At 36.2% G+C, this 25,507-nt stretch overlaps 2 protein-coding genes across 3 annotated transcripts in view; one reads left to right on the plus strand and one right to left on the minus strand.

The window, feature by feature from the left end:
• The first annotated feature begins 1,613 nt into the window (after window positions 1-1,613).
• PYROXD1 (pyridine nucleotide-disulphide oxidoreductase domain 1) lies at window positions 1,614-24,924 on the plus strand. Of its 2 annotated transcripts, XM_036251363.1 has the most exons (12): window positions 1,614-1,768; window positions 4,313-4,393; window positions 10,942-11,061; window positions 13,576-13,704; window positions 15,798-15,871; window positions 17,388-17,548; window positions 18,261-18,361; window positions 18,978-19,113; window positions 19,956-20,068; window positions 20,688-20,810; window positions 22,935-23,072; window positions 24,189-24,924. In XM_036251363.1, the coding sequence occupies exons 1-12, from the start codon at window positions 1,697-1,699 to the stop codon at window positions 24,435-24,437; spliced, it is 1,497 nt and encodes a 498-aa protein (XP_036107256.1). In that variant the 5' UTR covers window positions 1,614-1,696; the 3' UTR covers window positions 24,438-24,924. The 2 variants fall into 2 exon arrangements, with proteins under 2 accessions (XP_036107256.1, XP_036107257.1); XM_036251364.1 differs by lacking the exon at window positions 19,956-20,068 and having other exon boundaries at window positions 20,764-20,810; window positions 24,189-24,540.
• The window catches only part of RECQL (RecQ like helicase), a 30,653-nt gene continuing 29,875 nt past the window's right edge, over window positions 24,730-25,507 (minus strand). The window contains exon 15 of the mRNA XM_036251362.1: window positions 24,730-25,444. Within this exon, the coding sequence (XP_036107255.1) occupies window positions 25,292-25,444 (153 nt within the window). The 3' untranslated portion in view covers window positions 24,730-25,291. The remainder of the gene's footprint in view (window positions 25,445-25,507) is intronic.

Raw genomic sequence — 25,507 nt, forward strand, 5'->3', positions numbered from 1 at the left:
CCTCAAATTGGCGGATATAACCATACAACGTGGGCCCAGACTTTATAAGATCAGGTTTACTATATATATTCTGAAGCCTCAAGAAACATTTAAGAGTATATACCACTTAAGTCATTGTGCTAAGTGCTGGGAATAGAAACATCGGCAAGAAAATCAAAAGTGTATAAAATACACTCCCTTTCCTCAAAAGGGAAGCCTAATAGGGACACACCCAACTCTAATACAATAAACACTGTTAAATGCAATAAAGTACAATAAACATGATTATTTCTGCCAGAGAAAGGTGGGGGAAGTAGTATTTGAGCTTGCGATTCATAGATTCACAGATTTCTATAGGTGGGACAAGATGGCCTGGAATGGAAGAGACAAGAAAATCTTGATGTGGTCAAGAAACTGGAATTGTGCCAGAAGGAAGAGTGGTGGGGAGGATAAGTAACCACATTTCCCTTTTAGTAAGATAACTCTTAGGGCAGCACAGGGGTACATTAGAAGCAGAGAACAGAGGAAGAAAGACCCATGAGGAGCCTCTTCTAATAGTCTAAGTGGGAGAAGAAGGCTTAAAATAGGGCAGTCACAGTAAAAACTAAAATAAGGAAACTGAGGAACACTTCTAAGTTAGCAGGACTCAATAACTCAATTTTGGGGTATGGAGGTACAACTTAAGAAATGCCGCCAGTTTTCTAAATGGCATGGATATCTGACATTTATAGAGAAAAATGGTAAACCTAGTATACCGTGGAGATAAGTGTGATTTTTCTGGTGTATTCAGTTCCAAAAGCTAAGACCAATGTAACAGGTAGCAAGTATCCCAATGCGTTTAACAGAAGGTACTAGACCGTGCTGAAAGATTAGAAAGAAGGTGCGTGCTAAGTGATTATAAAACTGGTTTTGCCAGCATTCACCCATCACATCCCTTGATGCTGTACAAGGGAAAGTCAAGTATTCACTGCTAAATTGCAGAAGACGGTGACAGGAATTCTTTCGAAGAAAGTTGTACAAGGAGAGTAGGAAACACCCCGCCCACCCCTGCTAGCTCCAACACGGTCATAGTCCTAGCGTAAGCCCTGACCCTAGCACGAGTGAGGAAGACTCCAGAGACGTGTTTGCAGGGCTGTGCCTTATCCTGGGGGGCTGGGGGCACCGGAACCGGCCCCGCATCCAGCGGAAGGCTAGAGCAGGCGGCCAGGTCGTGGTCTGACGGCGGAACGCCGCTGTTAGGTCGGTGTGCCCTTCCCGAGTTTGCTGGGGATCAGGTGAGTGAGTTCCCCAAGTGCCCATGGTGGACCCTGAGTCATCCCACAGGAACTTCTCGTGAGAACACCGGAACAATTCATTTATTCTACGAAAGCTCTGCCCCGTGAGAACCCTGGTCTGTCTCCAGACACTCTGCCAAGCCTCTTTTGGCGACCGTCGTCTTGACTCTTTGTTTCCCGCCTTCTCGTCGTCAAATGTACGTGGGAAACTGCGTGCGTGTGTCATCGCCGTCACGCACAGCCCGGTTCCCGGAGACGGCTCTGCGCTTCGGAAACGCCGCCCGCGGCCGACGGGCGAACAGACTAAGTGTGAGCTGCGCGGCACCCGTAGGTCGCCTCGCGGGATCGGGCACCGGAAGCGGCCGGCCTGCCCACTTCTTCCCGGGAAAGTCTACTCCCGCGGCTGCCCCGCGTTGCTCCATCAACAGTTCGGGGCCGAAAGCATGGAGGCCCCGGCGGCCGGGAAGTTCGTGGTGGTCGGCGGGGGCATCGCGGGGGTCACTTGTGCGGAGCAGGTAGGCGGGCGTGCGGGAGGCCCCGCCTCTCCCTCGACCCCGCCTCTCCTAGGACCCCGGAGGCAGCGGCGCTCCGGGCTCCCTCCCTCCCCGCCCTCCGGTCCTTCCTGGTCCTGCTTTAAGTGCTTGTCTCCGCTCTGGTCTTCGCTCCCCTTCATCAGACACGGCGTAGTGGCCCTTGATGGCCTAGGACCCCGCTGGTTTCACCTGAGGCGCGTTGTTGGGGTCCTGGTCAGGTCCGAGCCGACGGGCGCGCCTGGAACTGGTACTGGGTCTGAGAGTTCAGCCCCCTTTGTAGTTAGATGGTTGAAATCGGCTTCCAGATAGGTGCCAAGTCTTTGTTGCATCGTAACCCTTACATAAGTTTCCTGTACTTTGAACTCTCCAGATAGAAGATATTTCGTCTCTAGTTTTGTTTTCTAAAACGAGCAAGGTATGGAATGCAGTTAGGGAGGGCTTTTCTGCTTATAGTGACGAATCAGACCGTATATTTACATAGGTTTATATTCCCCAAAGGACTAAATTACTTGGATATAAAGTAAAAATGACCACGGAAGGCAAACGAAATGGTGCAAGAAATTCAAGGATTTTTAAAACTTTTACTCATAATGTGTATTTTCCGTTTATTCCCAAGTAAGCACCTTTGTTCTAGGCACTGTACCTAATGGCTGATTAGTCAAATACAAACAGCATGGCACCTTCTTTTTAGGGATTCACAGCCTAGTGGAAGAGACATGTAAATAAATCATTTCGTCAGTGTGTTTGCTCTATTAGGGATGCCTAATGAGTTGGTAGGGAGTGAATTTGGGAGGAGGTATTGTTTCTCCAAGGAAATATACTTTTTGTCACCAGTAAGGCCTCAGGTGGAGAAGCATGGCATCATCAGAGAGCAAGGAAGCTTAAAGCACATGGTATTTGGAGGAGGTGAAGCCAGAGATGAAGCCAGGAAGGTTGGCAGAGACCCCATCATAAAGGATCTTATAAATCATGCTAAGAATTTACCAGGAACTTGTACGGAGTTAGATGCTTTTGAGCAATGGAGTAATGTGATCAAATGAAACAGTTTAAAAGATGGTTAATTATAATGTGTGGGGCAGAGGCAGCTGGTTAATATGAGACTGGAAGGCCAATTTAAAGGTGATTTTAGTAGTATAAAAAAGTTTTGAGGGCCCGATCTAGCACTGGAAACAGAAAGCAGGGAGGGAAATTACAGAATACACAAAGGAAAGAAAGATGGGGAGAATAATGATACTGTCAAACACTGCAGAAAGTTTAAATAAGGTTATCTTAGAAAGAATCTATGGGTTTTCAGGATGTATAGTTGAATTGAACATGTTCAGTTTTAATAGTATAGTAGGGATAGCAATCGAGATTGGTGGAGCTGAGGGCCTGGAGCATGAGTTAGGAAAATGCTTTCAAGAAGTGTAAAGTGAGAAAGAGAGAGGTTTGTAGCTAGAGGGAAATGATGAAAACAATAACAAGTTAAACTACCACATTTTGTTAAGGCTATTATTAAAATGGCTTGGTCTTCCCAGATAATCTACTTGTTGGGCATTTGGAAGAGAGTCCCAAAACACTTGGGAAAAGTGCTGAGATTCCAAATGTGGAAAAGTGCTGAGATTCCAAATGTGGAATATTGAGGGTTTGCTGTAATTTCATCCTACTGAAAGCAAATGAAAATATTTTACAGTAAATAGAAGTTGGTTTAACTATTAGGAAGATAGTTGCTCCTGGCCCTCTGCATGATAATTTTTAATTGGCACATAAAATAGTTTACGTAAATAAGGAATACTTATTTTTTATATGTTTTTATTTTTTTAGAGAGAGAGGAAGAGAGATATGGAAACATTGATGCGAGAGTGAAACATCACTTGGCTGCCTCCTGCATGCCCCCTACTGGGGATCAAGCTGGCAACCTGGGCACGTGCCCTGATCAGGAATCGAACCAGGACCTCTCAGTCCATGGGACGGTGCTTAGTCCATTAAGCCACACCAGCCAGGCAAGAATACTTATATATGTCACGTTTCTTTTTTTTTTTTTTTTTTTTATCTATCCTCACCCAAGAATATTTTTCCATTTTTTTGTACAGATAGAGTGGGAGGGAGGGAGAGGAAGGAGCGAGAGAGAGAGAAACATCGACGTGAAGGGACACATCGAGTGGCTGCCACCCGCACGACCAACCAGAGCCGGGGACAAACTGCAACCGAAGTACGTGCCCTTAGTGGGAACCGAACCCGGGTCTCCCCGGACCGCAGGCCGACGCTCTAACCGCTGAGCCAAACTGGCCAGGGCTATGTCACGTTTCTTATTAAGATCTTGGTTAGTGTTATTTTTTTCATTAATACCACAGTTGAACACTACTCATCACTACCTCATAAATATGAACAAGACTCAGAATAATGGAAAGCTTAGATGAGAAACAGTGAATTTTTAGTTTCCTAGGTTAATAACTTTATTAAAATTGCATCCCTATCTCACCCTCCATGCCATATATACTAATACCTAAAGTTATTTATCATATTTTTTTTCTTTTTACAAATAAGTTGGCAATTCACTTTCCATCAGAAGAGATTCTCCTGGTAACAGCTTCTCCTGTTATTAAAGCAGTTACAAATTTCAAACAGGTAAGAACCTTTGTATAACTTTCTTAATATTAAGTTTTAAAAATTGCAGTAACTTGTATAGCAGGTAGTATAACTGTACTATTTTAATGGTTTTAAATGACAAGTGTTCTTTTGATATTCATTTTAAAATTATAGCTCAAAGTTTAGAATTATTCAGACTGAATACCAAAAGCACCCAGAATAACACTGAATTTCTAGTTCTTCTCTTTTTTCCCTCCTATTATTTCCTCCCACTCTGAATTACTTTTCAGAAAATTTAAGATTCTTTTGAAGAAAGATGCTATGAAATCTAAATATGAATGCAAATATATAGATATGTATATTTTTTTTATAAATATGTGTGTGTGCATGTGTATTTACAAATCAGAAGTACTTCTAAACAAAGTTTATACTTGTAAATAATTAATGTTTCAGATGCGTAATAAGCATCTCAGAACACTTTGTAGTTCCATGAATTTATATTACACATTATAATAGGAGTCTAAGATCATTTGGGTCATAGTATGATAGAAGAGTGGTCTCCAAACATTTTTTATCCTGTATTTCACCTGTTAAAAGTTTTGATCATATTCTAATATATATATAGAGAGATATTTAAAAATTATATTCATGTGCCTACACTGCTACAGTTATGAGTGTTATATGCCTATGCAAAATAAATAAGTAAATAAAAAGGTAAGAAACAAATATTTTCTTTTCTACACTTCAGTGAAGACTACTACCATACTTTTTTTTTTTAATCCTCACCTGAGGATATTTTTCCATTTTTGTTCAGATAGAGTGGGAGGGAGAGAGAGAGAGAGAAACACTGACGTGAGTAAGACACATCAGCTGGTTGTCTCCCGCACGACCCCAATCAGGGCCGGGGATGAACAGCAACCAAAGTATGTGCCCTTGATCGGAATCGAACCTGTGACTCATTGGTCTGCGGGCTGACGCTCTAACCACTGAGAAAACTATGGTCAGGGCCCATAGTTTTTAATTTAATACAAGTTTTCCCTTATAATATCCTGATAATAGAATATAACTTTTTGTCTTTATTTTGTCTAAGATTTATTTATTCATCTAAAGGTTAATCGACTTGATGTCAAGAAAGAAAAGCCACCTTCCTCCTACCCATTTCCCACAGACACACCTTTCCAATCTTAAAATAGATTTTATGAAAGTTCTTTTATATATTGTTTCCCAGGGAAGGGGCCAATGTTCAGTAAACCCACCTCATTCTTATATGTAAATCTCTAAGACCAAGGGTAAGTTAGTTCCATGTATTACTTCTTTATAACCTGCCTAGAGATACATAAGATATTTTAGTACAACCAAAAGACATGGGATTGGAAGAACCAGGGAACAATTATGACTATTAATTTCTAAAAGAAAAAAGTGTATATTCAGTGACAAGATTAAGCACACATACATAAGAGAAATATGTATATCTGGGTCTTACACATGTCTTTCCAGGAGACTTAATTTGATGTAATGATCCCAGAGTTATAAGACTTGAATTCAGTTTTTGCCAGTTTTATAATTTTTGTACAATAGACGAAAATCACTTGAGTGCTAGGCCTAACTCTGGTATTTATTGGCTGTGTAACCTTGACAATTCTCTCTACCTGAATTGCTTCACCTATAATACTCAGATAATACACTGCTTGCTTACTTAACAAGGTTGTGAGCTTAAGATGTACAGCAGATCCTTGAGTAATGTCGTTTCATTCAAAGTCATTTGTATGAGATGCCATAGGAACTTAACTTTTATCTATATTAATTAGCCTATAATAAAATTGGTTTTGTTCTATGTCATTTTGCTTAAAGTCACTGAACCTATCAATGGCATTAAGTTAGGACTTATTGTAAAAGTGCACTGAAATAGCAAACATTATGCAAATGTCAGTTACTCTAGTGTTTACAAGTCAGAAATTGCATCCTTTTTATCATGTATTACACATCTATATTATATATATATACACACACACACACACACACATCACATCAATGTGCTAGACACCCAGGATAAAGAGATTAAAAGTATAGAACATATACCAAAAAATCACTAGTGGTTATCTCTGGGGCAGGAGGTAGCGTGAGATTTGGAGAGCAGTGAGGGGGGACTTGAACATTTTTTTTTTTTTTTTTTTAATCCTCACCCGAGGACATTTTTCCATTTTTTGCACAGATAGAGTGGGAGGGAGAGAGAGGAAGAGAGAGAGAGAGGGAAACATCGATGTGAAAGGGACACATAGACAAACACCACTAGTGGTTATCTCTGGGGCAGGGGGTAGCGTGAGATTTGGAGAGCAGTGAGGAGGGACTTGAACATTTTATTCCATATGATGTATTTGTTTATTGTTAAGCATGTTTGTGATGAGTGTAATTTTTTAAATACATTAATAATAACTCACATAATGGTGTTAATTATTAATAATACTAATATTATTATGAATAATAATTAAAATAGTATAACATATGGAGCATTTACTGTGCACCAACCACTCTTGCAAATGTTTTAAATATATTAGTGTATTTAATCCTTAACCCTATGAGGTAAGTTTTTATATCATCCTCACTTTACAGAAGAAGTAAGTGGGTCACAGTGAGGTTAGGGAAATTTTCAAGATGAGAATAGTCAGGTTTTGTGTCCTGGCACTTTGACTCTAGAGTCCTCATGGTTAAGTAGCACTTTCTCAGAATGGTTATTTTCTACTGGGACAACAGATATGCAAGAAATAGTTATCATACAATATAATTATCCTGATAGAGGCAAAAAACTTGAGGTCATATTCCAGTATATGCATAGTTATTTTTATACATCTAACACATTGAGAACAAATCCCAAAGCCTGCCTTTGAGAATCAAGGAAGGCTTTACATAGGAGGCCGCATTGAAACTGAGACTTAAAGAATAAGTAGGTTTTACTGTGTTCTTAAGAGGTTGAGTGAAGGTAGGCATGTACCAAGGTGCATGAAAATGTTTGCTCTAACAGGTACCAATTCAACATTGCTGGAGTGTAAAGCGGGAGGTTGAACCAATAGGCAGGGGCAAGATCGGGATGGGCTTGCATGCCAGGATGTGGAATTTGCGTTTTATCTAAATTTAAATGATGCCATACTGCTGGAGCATTTTGAGTAAATGAGAAGAATGAGTTGGAGATAACAATTTAGTATTCATCATTATCTCCCTCCATGTCAGCTGAAGCCATGGCATGAGTTGCAGTTTCCCAGGAAGGGTGCACACAGTGAGAGGAGGACCCCAGTGGTGGTGTCCTATGGAACACTGACATTTAAGGGTGGCCAGAGAGAAAAGAGAACTTTAAAATGGCCATTCCTCTTACTAGTCTTAGGTCTAAGTAGAAAACTGAAAGAGCAGTATCCCTGAAGCCAAGGAAGGCAAAAGTTTCAATAAAGAGGAGTGGTCAGTCATGTCAGATCCTATGGAATAATCAGGTAAGGCAATAACTCAAAAGTAGAAATTTCCAGTAAGTCAGTGTGACACTTTCTTCTATTTTGAGAAATTAATGGGAGGCAATTCTGAAATGACAGTCAAAAGAAATGTTTTCTTGCAATTTGGCTGTGAAGGAAGAAAAGGTGGCAGCAAAAGAGGACATGAGGTCTCACACTAAGTTGAATTTTATTTTTCATGTGGAAAACATTTAGCATATTTACCTGTTAAGATTAAGAAACTAGAGGGGAAGGCTGAAGAGGAAGGAAGATAGGAATACAGAAAAAGGAAAGAGTCCTGAGGAGGTGGGAGATGATGGGCGACAGCACAAATGAATGGATTCACCTTGAAAAGATGGCAGTGGGTCAAGAAAATTGGATGCTAGGAAAGAAACTTGTAATGGGAAAGAAGTGGTAAGAGTTCTTAGTAGCCTCTTTGAGCCTAGAAGTAAGGTGATTTGTGAAGAATAAAGAGAATGGAATAAATTTGGGGAATATTACAACAGTGAAAGTTTGAAAATGTCACTGAAGGATTAGGATATATCACTAAGCCCTGGCCGGTTTGGCTCAGCGGTTGGAGCATCGGCCTGCGGTACAGAGAGACCCGGGTTTGGTTCCCACTAAGGGCGCGTACCTCGGTTGCAGTTTGTCCCCGGCCCTGGTTGGTCGTGCGGGTGGCAGCCACTCGATGTGTCCCTTCACATTGATGTTTCTCTCTCTCTCTCTCTTCCTCTCTCTCCCTCTCTCTCCCTCCCGCTCCATCTGAACAAAAAATGGAAAAATGTCCTCGGGTGAGGATAAAAAAAAAAGGATATATCACTAAGATGTATTTGCTATTCTCACTGATTATCACTTGCATTGATGATAGGAAATCAATGGTGGCTAAACTATACTAATCATTGTATTCTGCACTGCTACACAGTCAGGTAAAAAAATAAATAAAAGCCAGTAAAAAGTTAATTTTATTAAATCTTGACTCTTTAAGTGCATATCTTGTTACTGTTCTGTATGATGAACTGGGATGTGTGCACTTCTGCATACGGGAGTACAGTGCTACTTAAGGAAAAGAAGTTGTGCAGTTGCTAGATGAGCTTATTACTTGTTATCATGGAACAAAAAGTTGAAAGAAAAATTGACAAATTGTGGTCATTCATATTTGGAAAATAAATGAAGTGAGCCTATTAAAGAAAAACAACTGATAATATTTGTTGCCCATAAGACAAAATTAGAGCTTTCAAGTAAAAATTGGAGATTTTGGAAAACTCATTCTTCACTGTGTCCTCATAGTACCTAAAGGGATTTCTGATGAGATTGGTGGTGATAGTAATTAATGTGATTTTTTATATTGTATTGCTATGAAATGTGTCAGTATTTGGAAGATCTCCTTAACTCAGTGACCCAGCATTATTCATATGACAATATATGATATTACAAGATCCATTCAAAGTGCAAGATAGACCAATGGATTTCATAATAACAGAGAATAAAAAATTCTTTCATATGGTTTCAAATTCTACATTGCATTTAATCTTTAAGAAACTATCATGAAAGAAGGTGAAGGCATTAACCAAATAACATTTATGCATAACCTATAGACATAGACAACAGGGTGGTGGTGGCCAGAGGGAAGAGGGGACAGGGGCTGGGTGGAGCCAGGCAAAGAAGATAGGAAATGGACATTTGTAATAGTGTTAACAATAAAAAAAATAAAAGAAAGAAACTATCTCTTGTTGAGCATTAAAGAAGAACATATAATTATCTGAAAGGGCTGCATATTTGTGAGGCCAAAACAACATATTGTAACAGTTTGAATGTAGATGCAGAATGTAGGAGAAATTTGAATGAAGAAGTAGATATGCAGCTATCTTCTGTTAAGTCATACATTAAAAAGAGTTACAAAAATGTAAAACAGTGTCATTCTTTTCTCTTAATTTGTTTTGTTTTGGGAAAAGTAGTTATTTTTCATTAAGAGTATATCTGTTTAACATATATTGGATTTATTATTGTTACTTTTAAGTGAACTCAGAAATATTTAAACTTTTTATCAGCTTTAATTTCTAATGCAGTAAATATTGCTAGGTATATAAATCAAACAAACAAAAGCCAATTGGGGTCCTCCATCACTTGTAAGAGTGTAAATAGGTCATGAGACTAAGAGGTTTGAGAACTGCTATGGCCATGTAGTAGGATTTCCATGCAGTGTATAAGGAGCAAATAGGGTCAGATACCAATCTGCAAGATATGTGGTTTTTCAACAGCAGACTGGGTAAAGGACTAGAGAAAGCAGGTAGTTTTGATCTGTGGTTGGGAGCTTTTAGGATAATTAATGGTTAAGGATAAGAGAGCAAGGAATAAAGGGTTTGGGCAAAAGATGGAATGATCCACAGTGGAGTCTTAGCAGGATAAGAGGGAAAGTGAGTCCAAGAGGATGTCAGTGATTTTGGAGAACAAGAAAGAAGAGTCCAGCCCTGGTCGGTTTTGCTCAGTGGTTAGAGCGTCGGCCTGAGGTCCAGAGAGACCTGGGTTCGGTTCCTGCTGAAGGCACGTACTTCGGTTGCAGTTTGTTCCCAGCCCTGGTTGGTCGTGCGGGTGGCAGCCACTCGTGTCCCTTTCACGTCGATGTTTCTCTCTCTCTCTCTCTCTCTCTCTCTCTCTCTCTCTCTCTCTCCCTCTCTCTCCCTCACACTCTATCTGAACAAAAAATGGAAAAATGTCCTCAGGTGAGGATTAAAAAAAAAAAGAAAGAAGAGTCCAGAGACTCGATCACAATAAGGTCATCTGGTAAGTGAAAAGAGAATGCTGCAAGGATAAAGAGATAAATAAGCTGTTTGATTACACAGAAGTAAGGCCTGTTAGCCCTCATGTTACAGGTGAACAAACCCTCTCTTACAGGCCAGGAAACTAAGGCTCAGTGACCTAACTGACTTGCTTAAGAGTGGTAGGACTAGTCTTTACGTTTAAGTCTTAAAATGCAAATCTAGCCCTCTTCCCACAATATTTCGTGCAGTTGGCCACCTTTTTAATCTATAAAAAGAAGTAGAACTATTTTATTATTTAAAATTCTTGAAAGAAAAAAATTTAAATACATATTCTTACCTCTTTGATCTAATACAGGTTTCTAAAGTACTGGAAGAATTTGATGTTGAAGAACAACCAAGTACCATGTTAGAAAACCGCTTTCCCAACATTAAGGTTATAGAATGTGGAGTAAAGCAACTGAAGAGTGAAGAGCATGTAAGAGAATTTTTTCTTTAATGACATTTTGCTTTGTTAAATCTTGGTGAGGTTTTTGCCAGACTTCCTTTGACCCCACCTTACCACCATCAAAGTCCCTAGCATGTACATTTTAGTGACATTGATTTCTATTATTAGAATAATTTACCCTTTTTTGTAATTTATTGAGATTGTGTACTTCATTTAGTTTTGGCATTTTAGGTTTTGCATTTCAAACTAGCATTAACTTTTATATAGTGTCCACTGTTTTCTGGGCACTACATTAAGTACTGGCACGATAATATAAGGACTAAGCAATAATGTGAGGAATTTGGTCCTGGAGCTGTCAGTGTCGTAAGAAATATAGACATGCATTAAGTATAATTATATGGACACGTGAAAAGCAGTCATTGAAATACTATTAAAATCTGTGATAGTAGATACTTAGGAAGACTTAACAAATTGAATAATACTAGGGCCGTGTTTTAAAATGTGGGTGAATTTAGAGTTCTCCGAGAGAAAAGGGCATTCTGGGAAGAGATTGCATGTTCAAAGACCCAAAGAAAGGAAAGGGGTGTGTGAAACAGTGAGGTGGTTGATAGGATTTGAGTGGGGCTAAGTAAAGGAGATTGGCAGACATGACCCAGAAATCAGTAAATAAGACTGTGAAGAGCTTTTTGTGTCATGTTAAGAAACTGAGTTTATTTAATAATCAGTGAATAATCAGTGGAGAAATAGTAAAGAGATTTTAAGTGGAGGCAGGGATGATGAAATAGATGTTCTTTTAGGAAGATGTATCTGACAGCAATGTCAAGGATGAATTGGGTTGGAGTGAGTGGCTAGAGGCCAACAACCAAATTGGAAGGTAGTTGCAATAGTCCACAATGATATAAGACCAAAACCAAGATAGTGTCAGGAATAAGGCAGTCTCAGAAAAGGGTGTTATCAGGTGATTAACAATATCCTCAAATGAGCTTTAGGCAAGATGTAGAGTAGAGTTTGCAGTTGTTTCTCTAAAGCAGCTCCAATTTATGAATTTTCCCATAGGGATAAAACATATATTCCATATTTGAAACACAAATAATTTGAAAGGAAAAATTTAAGAACAAATACTGAGTTTTATAAGAAAAGAATTGAAAATCTGAATCCAAAAATCAGAGTAAGTTTCTAATACTCATCGTGGTTGTACTTATTTAGCATAACATCTACATCAGTTAATTTGCAAATTGAAGAAGGCTTAAAAGTATACTAAGGAATTGTGAGGGAACTTATGTTAGGACATTTGAATGAATCAGATGCCACCCATTACCAGGTGAAAAGTGTCCCACATGAGGTACATGTCTGCATTCTCTTATCCATCCTTTGTATTTTTTTTAGTGAATTAGAAATAATGTGTTTTATCTTCATGTCTACTTCCAAAAATTTAACAGTAGCTAATAAAGAGATTTTGTGTTTGTCTTTACAGTAGCTAAATCCAAATTATTTTTTAAATTTTGTCAGTGCCTATAATTAACTTCTGTTTGTCAGATAAAATTCTAACTAGATTATCTGAAGGAAGACTTGTATGTAATTTTTATATGGATTATATTATGTTGGACTATTGGGTTTAAATATTATGCATCTAAAAAGTTAACATGGGTGCAAAATGTCTCAGTGAGTAGTAAATACTATGTTATGATTTGCCATGTTTTATAATTCTAAACACATGGAACAAATTTTAACCCCTAAACTATTCCAATGAAGTCCAACATCTCTCATGTATATATGCTTTCTAAATGCTACTACTTATCTGTATAACAGAAAATCTTCAATATTAACAGAAACAGTGGATCTCTAAATGTTTTAGACTCATTGATGTTATTAAAAATTAATATAAACATCTTTAAAGCCAGTACATGTTAGGATTTAAGTTTAACTTGTTTGTCATTTAGGTGAAAATATAATCCCCGAAGAGCATGTAGTTTGCTGGTAAGGTGATTGCTCTTTGTACTTAAGAATATCAGTACCTTTTTAGCACTTCTAATGGTGTTTAATTAAGAAGATATATTGTAACCATCTCTACCACACACTGCTTACTCCCCTGTACCCATAACAGAGATTAAGGTTATACAGTAAGAATCACTAGATCTTCTTACAATAACTTACATTGAGATCAGAAATATCCATCACAGTGCTCAATTTTAAGATGTCTAAATATTTAATTTTTAATCTGAGGTCAACATTTCTTTCCAAACATCATGAGATTCCCTAAGTCTTAGGCAAAATTTTGTGATATGCCTTTTCTTCCATGGGAGAAAGGCTAGTTTCCAGCAGATTCTCAAAATAATTCATTGCCCTAAAATGATTAAGAATCATTAGATTGAAGAATGCATTCTTATGCTTGCTTAGCTTTGCATTTGCTGTGACAAAGTACTGAGTGCCACCAAGAGGAACCTTAACATACTTTTTGCTTTTGTGTTTTTGAATGTTCAAAGTGAAATTATACCCATGTGTAAATGCTTCTCCTCTCCTCTTCATTGCTCTATGTTTTTACAGTGCGTTTTAACAGAAGATGGCATTCAGCTTGTATATAAGAAACTCTGTCTGTGTGCTGGAGCTAAACCAAAGTTGATATATGAAGGAAATCCTTATGTGTTAGGAATTCGTGATACAGATAGTGCTCAGGTAATACTTTGAGGTTGGGTCATGGGGAGTAAATCTGAAGATTCTTTTTCTTAGACATCTTTTTCTACATTTGAATGAAAGTGTCCCACTTATAGTGTTAATTCCTAAACTGTAGGGAAGTTTTTTGTTTTGTGACCCATAAACAAGAAAATAGTTATAATGTTCTATTATTGCCAATTTCTGTTTTTTGTTTTGTTGGGTTTTTTTTTTTTTGGTGGTACGTGCCCCTAGCGGGAACCGAACCTGAGACTCTGGTCCACAGGCCGATGCTCAACCGCTGAGCCAAACTGGCCAGGGCTCAATTTCTGGGTATTTTTTTAGTTGATAATTTATCTTGTTTTCTGTTCCTGCTGATGTTCTGTGTTCCTTCTGTTATACGATATCCCAAATTTAATGATTATGCTGAAGCGTACAGCTTACATTGTGTACACACACTCATTACTGTGATTAGGAATCTGTGATTTGTAATCTAAATAATGTAATGATTTTTTCCCCAAAAGGTAAAGCATATCCAAAACTTAATTCCTCAGCAAAGAAATTAATTTTCAGAAGATCTTTGTGGTACAGAGTCATGGCAGAATCCTAAAACTGAAAAACTCACTTGGTTTATTGTTCTGCTCAATAATAGTGATAACTATCCCAGTAAGGTGAAACTTTATCTGTGGAACCTTATACAGCTTCTTTTGGTAATTTATTTTCAGGGGTTGTTGACCCTTATTGCCAGGAAGCTTTTCCTGGTTTCAAATCACAATGCTGTCTTACATCAAACTCCTTGTTGTTCTGTCCCACGAGGTGATAATTTTACACTTATATAACAATGTTTTATAGTCTTGAAAATTGATAGCTTATTTTCAGCCTGTCCTTAATTAAATAATTAGGAATTCAGAGAAAACTAGAACTTGATTATCTTCTGGGAAACATTTTGGATTCATATTATCAATGACTGCATTCATAACTGTTCCAGCGACGCCCTCTACATACATGAACTCATTGAATCTTCATAATAATTCTGTATGAAAGTCATTACTCCCACTCTACAAATAGGAAATTGAAAGAGAGAGACTAAGTCCTGTACTGAGGTAGTTATTAAGTTTATCGAAAGTACAGTTTAAACTCATGCCATTTGTCTCCATGTCCAGTGCTCTTTACAGATCTTTCTTAAATCATCTATTGCCCTCAATGAAGGACAAGTTAAAATTAACTTAGGGGTTTTATTCTTGTAGAATTTTTAAGAATTCAATTTCAGTGGTTATTTATTGAATATTACAATAAGTTTTGGGGTCAGTTTAATAGAAATGGTAACTTGACATAGTTGGAGGAGGAATTTAGCAATTCAAATGTCAACCTGAAACAGTGGTACTATTCTATACATTTGAAAGTCTTGGAAGAGTGACCACTGGTTTTTCTCCAAGCTCACTGTGATCTTTTTAGGGAGGGTGGTGGTACCAGTTAGCTGCCTTATAATGGTAATAACATTTTTTAAAAAATAAATGTTAGACTTTATTATGTGCATGCTACTCCTAACAGTTTTATCTACATCATCTTACTTAATGCTTACAGAAAACTTGAGATACAGTCACTTATTTCCATTTATAGTTGAATCTGAGGCTCAAGAGGTTAAGCAACTTGTCCATGGTCCCCGGTTAGTAACTGCTAGGACCAGGGACTCTAGAGTTTGTGCTCCTAACCACCATGCTGCTGTGCCTCTCATACTGCAAGTTTGAAGTGCTGAGTGACTGCAGGAAGTATCGACTGAGGGACTAGAAGAAAAGGAAAAACCCTGTATCTAGGATATAGATCAATGTTATGTTAGTAAATTGATTTGGTTAAATAGTTGGGAATGTAGTAAATTAAAGACAGTGCCTCTTGCCGAAATTCTTAAGCAGTACTCTAAATGTAATGACACAAAAGCAAGGAAAACCAGGAGAGCGTTGCCATACAGGCAGTTTAGGGTGCAACAGAGAACATTGGTAATATTAATTGGGAGGGTGCGTCCTGGCACAGTGGGAAAGTGAGATTTATTATCAGTGAAGCTTCTTGCTTCCGGTATTGCCCACTATACAAAACACTATGTCATTTTCTTTTTACTATAGGAATTTCAGAAACAGCTTACTAAAGCTAAAAGAATAATGATCATTGGGAATGGTGGCATCGCACTTGAATTAGCGTAAGTATATATATTTTTAAGAACTACTCTGATTCATGTGATTATTGGCAAACTAGACCAGATCTTGTTATCCTAAAACTCAATGATAAATATAATTGTTTTTCATATATTTTCAAGAACAAAAATCCACTTAATATGTTTAGCTTTCATGGGATTCATATTTGCAGAAATATAGTTATAAAATGAGTTTAGGCAGTGCTTTAGGTCTCAAAGGGTCATCAACCGGTGAATGGCTAGATTTGATGCTTTATAAGTGTGTACAATATTAAAAAAATTTAAATTTGCACACTTTAAGAGATTTCTAGTCATAATGCCCACCACTTTTTATTACTTATACCCATCCTGTTTCACTCAAGTTATGTTCCGTAACTGGCCCATGAAACAAAAGGATTTATGACTCCTGTTTCAGGATTTGTGGTACTCCCAGCTCCTGGTTTTGGGAAGTTTGGGATATGTGAGCAACACATTAATAAATATGAAATATTATCATTTTAAGATGATATTTCAAGTTCAAAAATCATTGAAAAATATCCTTCTGTAGTCTACAGAGCATTGATTCCCTTTGTGATTTTATCTTCCAGAGGATAGCTGACATGAAATAGTCTGGATATTTTTCAGACCAGGAGGTTGGGTCCAATTACAAAGAGGACAAATTTGTATCAAAATAAGGAATCTGTTAAAGCCCTGTCTTTGCTCAATTTCATCCATTCCAACTCTCAGACTAGGTTTTTGCCCCTTTTTTAGACGATGAATCCCATTGGAAGCCTGTAAGAGTTCTTCAGTTGCCTGAGTACTAGGCGTGGCAGTCATTACTGTAATTATGATGTTTGTGGCACTGTACAGAGAAATGCAGAGAAAAACTAAAGTATCAAAACCAAACTGGGCCAAAAGGGAGGAGGCACAGATTTATTGTAAGAGGGGCCTCAGATCCTTATGTACATGTGATGGATTTTCTCCGTCAGCTGTCACCAAAACTATAATTTAATACTATTATTATTTATAATGAAATGCTTTCTTACCTTAAAAAAAGTTCAGATTCTCACAACATTTCATCTTATTCCTTCTCTAATATTCTTTGAGTATATAAAATATCTGTTACCAAAGAAGTCAGCTGTTCTCAGTATGGTAGCTGTGTACCACTCATCCATCCATTACTGATTGTAATATAACCAGATAAAGCATTTCTCACTCCTGGGAACTCTGCAGGACATTAGATAATAACTATGATGTAGAAACTGAACACTTTAAAATATTTATTGTAATGAAAAGTTACCTGATATTCGGTATATATATTTGTCATTTATATGTTCTTTCAGTAAACTGGTTAAATTTCTTTTATTTATTCTACTTTAACTCTTACCCTGAAATAATGTTATATTCCTCTTTATAATCATTCTAAGTTTGCCTTAAAATATTTTCTGTACTTGTGCCTTAAGAGAGAATTGTTATTTGAAGGTACAAATATTTCTACTCAGACTTTGGAAATTGCTGTAAGTAACTTGAATATTCCTTTTAGGTATGAAATTGAAGGGTGTGAAGTAATTTGGGCCATTAAAGATAAGGCTATTGGGAACACTTTCTTCGATGCAGGAGCAGCTGAATTCTTGACCTCAAAGCTCATTGCCGAAAAACCAGAAACTAAAATTGCACATAAAAGAACCAGATATACAACTGAAGGTAAATATAGCAGGTGGCTCATTAATTCACAGATAAAACTGTTTATTTTTTTTAACCATATAGAAAAAGACTGTAAGAAAATTTAGCAAAATATATTTGGTAGCTAAGAATATAGGTAATATTTATTTTTATATATCCTTATGTGACTTTGTAAATTTTCTATAATATACATATTTTATGAAAAATATGTATAATTAAAACTAGAAATTTAAAGTGAATTAAATAAACCAGTCCATCTGCATCTTTGTAAACAAAGGCTACAATTAGACAACACCTAAGGTAATTTTATTAAAAATGCAGTGACTTTAAACACAAATATAAGCTTTGCAGTGTTTTAGTTTAAATAGTTAAAAAAAAAAAACTTATGGCTTATAAAATTCAAGAATTTTGTAAGTTTAGAGCATCCTAAAAATTGAACAAATTTTCAAAATTTGCTGCCTAATACTTTACCCTTCATATTAACGTGTATATAACATTCAAAAAACACTGTGTGTATACTCAATACTCGATTGAAAGATTATCTATTTTGTAGCTCTACATCACAAATTATTAAAATAATAAAATGATTAATACAGATGACTTTGTTTAATCATTCTGTATGTACTTATGCATGAGAATCATTGCATTGCCTAAAAGCTGCAGAACACAAGCACAATTTTCTGCCTGGCAATTTTTATATCATTTGAATTTTGAATTGAGTTTATCTCTTCAGGAAAGAAAAAGGAAGCAGGAACCAAAGTTAATGCTGGTAATATAGGCAGTGCCTTGGGACCTGATTGGCACGAAGGCTTGAATCTTAAAGGGACAAAAGAGGTATGTTTTTATATACTGATGAAACATGTCTAAATGCAGTTTTAAGTTCTTGAACCATTTGTTGAAGACTGGTTACAAATATGTAGTCAAAGAATTGCTAGGTCACTTTACTTAAAATCCATACTGCTAAGAAAGTACTTGGCCCACATGCCCACCAAAAATAGGTGAATATTAATCTAAAACTGACTTTCAGCCCTCTTTCTAACTCCCCTCAGAGATCGCCATACAGTGAATACACCTGTCCTATTTTATATATGTATGTATTTATTTTATTATTATTTTTGTTAATCCTCACCCGAGGATATTTCTCCATTGATTTTTAGATACAGTAGGAGGGAGGGAAGGAGAGAGAAGCATCGATGTGAGAGAGACATATTGATTGGTTGCCTCCCACATGACCCCGACCAGGGCTGGGGATCGAACCTGCAGCCCAGGTACATGCCCTTGACAGAATGAAACCCAAGACCCTTCAGTTCTCAGGCTGACACTCTAACTCCTGAGCCAGACTGGCCAGGGCTACCTGTCCTATTTTAAATTAATCTTTTCTCAATGGTCACTTCTGATGCATTACAGTATTTTAAAGGTTGATGGATTCTAAATAAAATGTTTGTTTTAGTTTTCTCATAAGGTACACATTGAAACTATGTGTGAAGTAAAGAATGTCTACCTTCAGCAAGAATTTAGACTTTCTAAGAAAAAGTCCTTGACATTTCCAAGAGACTATCATAATCAGCCAGTTACAACTGATGAAGGTAAGTAATAAAGTAAAAAAGATAACCACTTGTTTAAAAGGAAGGCAACTTAATCTTTATTATTAAAAAAAAATAACCTTCAGATTTCCATATAAAATTAAAACATGAAAAGTCAGAATAGAATAGTAAATAATCGCATTTTTACGACTTTTTAAATTTTCTAATAAATTGTATAGAGCTTTATTCATTGTGCTTTGACTGTCATAACCCTTAGTTAATCAGAATATTTTGCAGATCAAAACAAAACAAAAACTAAAAAACCTGATGTTCTCAGAGGCGAAGTGACTTCCCCAAAATCAAAGACTGAAAGTGTATAAATTTGGAACTAAGACACTGATCTCCTAATTCGTATTCCACACTCCTGAGAGAATACTGTCCTTTGAAGATAAACACTCAGCCAAACCTAGTGTATGAGATATTCCAGTTTCGAATTCTTTGAATTTTTCTGTAGGAAAAGGGAAAGTTTGAATATGAATAGTAAGGGAATACATTGAAAAGTGAGTAACCTAGTTGGACTAAACTCTCAGTTGAGTGTATTAATAAAGACTTGTAAAAAAAATTTGTAAGGTGATTACCAGTTTAAATATACTTGGTTATCATTTCTGTGTCTAAATTTGAAAGAAAAATGTTTGGAGTACCAGTTTTGTAATCATACCCAAAACAAGGAGATGGCATTAATTGTATTAAAAATTGTTTTAGCAGTTAAACAGAGTATTAATGGATGTTGTTTTAAAGTCATCTCCTGCCTTCTTTTTTTTTTTTTTTGTTCTAGTCATTATACTCACATAATGCTGTGGACAGTTGGTAGTAATTACATTGAGAATAAATTTTTTTTTTTAAAGAGCTATGGCCTGTATATGTGGAGCTGACCAACGAAAAGATCTATGGCTGTGATTTCATTGTCAGTGCTACAGGAGTTACACCAAATATAGAACCTTTTCTCTGTGGCAACAATGTAAGGTGAAATTTTTTGTCCCATTATGCATATTTTTAAAGTATTAATATTAAGATCTCTAATTCTCAAGCATGAATAACTGTTCATTGCATTAGTACAAAACTGGAATTTAATACGACTGAAAACAATTTAGTTTATATTCATGTCTTGATTCGCAAGTGTACTACTGCTTAAAGTTCTTAAGCAGTTAACATCTCACCATTAAGTGTCATTATTGATGGGCATAATACACAACTTATTTATCTAAATATTGGTAAGAGACATTTCCTATGAATTCTTAGGAAGTGCTATTTTGGAATAACCATCTTAAAATGTTTGCTTTTTAGCATGTAAAGCTTACACAAACTGAAGAATATTCTTGTAATTATGAACGGGTTAGTCATATGGTTATTAGGTATTTTTGATGTTGAAATTCTAAGAATTTAATGAGTTTGTGTCTTATGAGGAATTTGATTCCCTGAAAATTCAGCTTAGTTGCCTAAACTTTGCAGCTATTTTCCACTTTCTCATTAAAGATCAGCACATCATGGTGTAAACATTTTTCTTGTTCTTTTACTTTAGAATGAAAAGTCATGTTTCATTTTTCTTACCACGTATGCTTATGAGGCACATTGTTTAGTTTGAGGTAGGAGAAGATGGTGGCCTGAAAGTGGATGATCATATGCACACATCCCTTCCTGATATCTATGCTGCAGGTGACATCTGTACCGCATCCTGGCAACCCAGCCCGCTCTGGCAGCAGGTGAGCTACATAGGCCATCATGTCTTTATCAGAGACTCCATCTGAAAAGAAAGGAGTGGCTACCAGCAAATCCAGCTCTCTGGTTTTCCAACTTTTCTATTTCAATAGGAAGGTATCATAAGAGTTTTTTTGTGACATTTAAAAAAATCTGGGTTTCCCATTTGATGAGTTACAATTATAGTGATAGAATAAACTGGGATATCTTTTAATTTAAAAAGTTATGGGCTCTTACTTTGTTTTTCATTCTCAGATGTTTATTAGCACTGTCCAGTGGAACATTCTATGATAATGAAAAAATGTTCTGTAATTCTGCATTTTCTAGTCAGGTAGCCAGTAGCCACATGTGTCTGTTGAACACTTGAAATGTGGTTAATGTGACTGAAGAACTGTATTTTATTTACTTTTAATTAATTTAAATAGCTATATAATGGCTAGTGGCTACCATATTGTACAACACAGCTTTAGATAAAAGAAAAAAAAACAAAAACAAGTTACAGAGACTAAAAGCCATGTTGATAAAGCATTCTGTTCCTGATGACCCTAGTCTGTCCCTGTGGGAGTTACGACTCTAAAAAAATGTTCCTGTAGTGATCAGCCTTGCTCAGCCTTCAGCCTCACAGCTGCCTCCACTGAATCTAGACTTCCTCCTGCCCTCAGTGTTGCCTAATTTCTAATGGTGGAGCAAAAATACTAAAGGAAGATACTCAGACAGTGACTATAGGTAAGGTTGTCTTGGGAGCAGTACATACAGGTAGATATAAGAGATAAAAGAACCAGTCAACACCTATCTTGGTGGAAGACCAGCTCCACAGGTAATGATATTCATTCAGATTAACTATGGAGTATGAAGAAATGGAAGAGCTACATGTTTTTCAAGAGGCAGCTTCATTATTTTGTGTGTGCGTGTGTGTGTGTGTGTGTTTTATGTACATCAGAGATAACATCACTGATAAGAGAGTGAATTCAGCCTGTTTCTAAAACTAGCTTATTTTGTTTTCTTTACAGTCATCCTATGTCATTTATGTAGCATATCTATCACAAACTCTCAGTTAGGAATTGGAGTTTGGGGGGATTTTTTAAAAACATTTTAAACCCTCCATGTCTTTAATGTGCATCATATTCTAATATATGGAAGAAATATCCAAAAATAAACAGGTGTCTCTTGTTTTGAGTAAATCTTAAGAGATCTGATCTCTTAAATTGCAGAAGCCATAAGTACACTAATAATTTGTTTTACATAGTCCCAGATGCAAACTTAAGGGACTTGGAAGCTGGAGTACATCAATTAGGTAATAGTCCAACAGTGTAATATTGTAGGCCACGCCCTTTAGCCATTGGTTTTATGTGCTCAGTTTACTCTGCTCCCTTAGCAGAGACTGTCTGTTAGTTCATTAAACCTCACTTGTTTACAGGGAGAAGGCTGAATAAAATAAAACAAAATTCACTTCTATCAGAAATGCTTGAAGCTTACATCCACAATTGTGGTATTATTTTTGTACACAGAAAGAGTATTAGTTACACAAACACTTAGGGGTATAAGGAAACTAACTGCTTATTATAGGCTAACCTATTTAATTTTCCCAATAGCCGTGGAGGAGGTGATGTATGTTTATGTGAAGAAACTGAGGCTTAGCAAAGTTAAATATGTAGAAGAGTTGATATGCACATCTGACTTCTAAGGCCAGTGTTCTTTTATATGAAGGAGACCCAAAACTCTGTAGAAACATAATAAAAATTGAATATAGAAGAAATTAATACTATTGTAGGGAGGAATTCTAAATGACTTCCCAGAATCAGTTGCTGAAATCTGATAGGGTGTCTTGCAGTTGAGCACCAAGTTGTAAATCTGTCGGACCATTTAGGTTAAATTGCACAGTAGGCTTTACCTGTCCAGCACAAAAAATGAGGATTAGGAAAAGGAATAAATTTTTCAGTGATAATTTGGCATCTCTATTAATGCTGATGAGAAATTTACTCTGAAGTAGAGACTGGTTAATTAAAATGTTGTTATCACCTGGTATAGCCTGAAATATTTTAGTTAATTTTTTAATAGAAATTTTATTGAAATATAAAAGTTGATGTCATCTTTTAATTTTAGAGGCAGTGATTTATTTTTTATTTCAGATGAGGCTGTGGACCCAAGCTAGACAGATGGGATGGTATGCAGCGAAGTGCATGGCTGCAGCTACTTTAGGAGACTCTGTTGACATGGACTTCAGCTTTGAACTTTTTGCTCATGTAACCAAGTTTTTTAACTATAAGGTAAGATAGATAAGCAAATTAGTGCCTTTTTCTGCGGGGTAGTAACTAATTCTAATCATCTAATTTTCTTACTTGAATAAAAATTCATATGGTTTTAATCATTTTACCAAAAAAAGAGAGAAATACTTTCTCATTTCATGCAAATCAATACTTGGTATTACTGATCTTAATTCCTAATTATCTGGTAATAATTACCTCCCTTTCTACTATACTGCTTTACACTTTAGGGGGACTGTTCCCTGTTGGTGCATTTCTCGTTTTTATTTGAGATTCATTAATCATACAAATGAGTGAACCAAGTGATTTCCCATAAACATTATCTTGTTCCTTTTTACATTAGTCTGAGGCAAGTTTTTTTGTTCCTAATTTACTGATAAGGAGAATCACACATAAATAAATACAAACATGAGACAATATAATTTGCCCATGAAAGATCTAACTCATTTCCTTATTAATCTTTGAATCATGATTCCAGGCTAATGTGGTCCATATCCTACATATTTTTATATTCACTAGATATATATTTTTCAATCCTCAACTGAGGATATGGTTTTCTAAAAAATATTGATTTTGGAGAGAAGGGAGGGAGGGAGGAACATCGATGTGAGAGAGAAATATCAATGGATTGCCTCTCATACGTGCCCCAACTGGGGTTTGAATCCCCAACCTAGGTATGTGTCCTGACCAGGAATCAAACCTGCAACATTTTGATAAGGGACGACACTCCAACCAATTGAGCCACCCAGCCAAGGCTTCACTATATATGTATGTTTTGTTTTTTTTTTCCTTTTTCTTTTAAGAGAATTTTTGTGAGTTTATTTGCACCAAACTGTCAACAGTTGCCAGAAAGCAAAATCTCAATGGATAGAGAAAATTCTCCCTCACTAGATATTCTTAATGTTCATGCAGATTGTATGGCATTCTCATCTGTAGAATAAATGCATACTATTCAAATGTTTTCTTTGGAACACGACCCAATAACACTTTTAGCTGTAAAATTTTGTGAACAGATTTTTCTGCTGGTCATACCAGCATAATACAAAATAATTGCTTAATATGTTTCCTTTTAGGCACTCACTAGAATAACCGTTTTTATCCCTACATATATATATATAGGTTGTATTGCTGGGAAAATACAATGCACAGAACTTGGGTTCAGATCATGAATTAATGCTGAGATGTACCAAAGGACAAGAATACATCAAAGTTGTCATGCAGGATGGACGAATGATGGGAGCTGTCTTAATTGGTGAAACCAATTTAGAAGAAACATTTGAGAACTTAATATTAAACCAAATGAATCTTTCATCATATGGAGAAGATCTACTAGATCCAAATATTGATATAGAAGATTATTTTGACTAAAAAGAGCATTTCAAGACCACATAAAGTTTCAAATAAAGACAAAATGTCAATAACATAAATGACTGCAGTGATTTAATGACAACCACACTGAAGTTAAAAATACAGAAGTGATCATTATTTTAGTGGAAAAGTATTTAAAAATAAAATTCTAAACATGAAATCAGTTTGGATAACGTATTTAGAGATATATTTTTTTCTAACACAAAACTGACCTCTAATGACCACTGACGTAAGAATTTTCAAGTTATTCATTTCTGTGTTTTAAACTTAGACACACTTATTTGTGATTCAGTTTTGAAATAAATTTAGCTAGGTTTGTAAACCAAAGCTATTCTTTGATTGTGAAATGTCAAAATAGTAGTATGGTTTCAAGCTTAGAGTTTTGTTTTACTTAAATAGAGCCATAACCGTGTTACTTGCTAATATTTGTATTGATACCTTATTCCTCTTTTTGTTTGGATTCTACATCTGTTATAACCTGAAGTCACTCTCTTTTCATGATAAGCCTATGTAAAATTTTCAATATAATATTCAAAAGATCGTTATGAAAAAAGAAAAATATATAAGGCATAAAGAGCTTAAGATAGTTATGTGAACTTACTCTCTTAAGTATTTTACATTAAAATATTTTCCCTCCTTTCACACTAAATGTATGCAATTCATGCTCTTAAATTTTCAAAAGGTCTCAAATTCTCAAGTCTTTAATACTTTAGAGAGAAATTCTTAAAATATAGCTCCATGTGTAAGATATTAATGGCAGTGTCTTAAAATTTAAACTTCTGATTAACTACAAAACTAATGGTACATGCATGCATAAAACTGTTCTGTTCTTGGAAAATTTAGAAACACTCATTTCATGCATCATCAATTTTTCTTTTCTTAGCCCCTGAATTCTTAGAATCAGATTGCTGAAGCATGTCTGCAGATTTCTTCTGGAAGTTACCCAAATTTTTTTCTTTCCTCTTTTTATCAATTCCTTCAGAATGACAAGTCTGAGATGATTCAATCTACAAAACAATAACAAAGCAAACATTGGTAAAAATTCAGCTATTCTGTTTCCTCATGAGATT

The sequence above is a fragment of the Molossus molossus genome, unplaced genomic scaffold (assembly GCF_014108415.1).
Source record: "Molossus molossus isolate mMolMol1 unplaced genomic scaffold, mMolMol1.p scaffold_m16_p_10, whole genome shotgun sequence".
Lineage (NCBI taxonomy): Eukaryota > Metazoa > Chordata > Mammalia > Chiroptera > Molossidae > Molossus > Molossus molossus.

What these genes read in the sequence shown, in the direction of transcription:
- PYROXD1 (XM_036251363.1), top strand. Translation starts at nt 1,697, where the DNA reads ATGGAGGCCCCGGCGGCCGGGAAGTTCGTGGTGGTCGGCGGGGGCATC. An exon ending in GGGTCACTTGTGCGGAGCAG is followed by an intron (nt 1,769 to 4,312) that starts GTAGGCGGGCGT and finishes TTTACAAATAAG; the next exon opens with TTGGCAATTCACTTTCCATC. An exon ending in CCAGCCCGCTCTGGCAGCAG is followed by an intron (nt 20,811 to 22,934) that starts GTGAGCTACATA and finishes TTTTTATTTCAG; the next exon opens with ATGAGGCTGTGGACCCAAGC.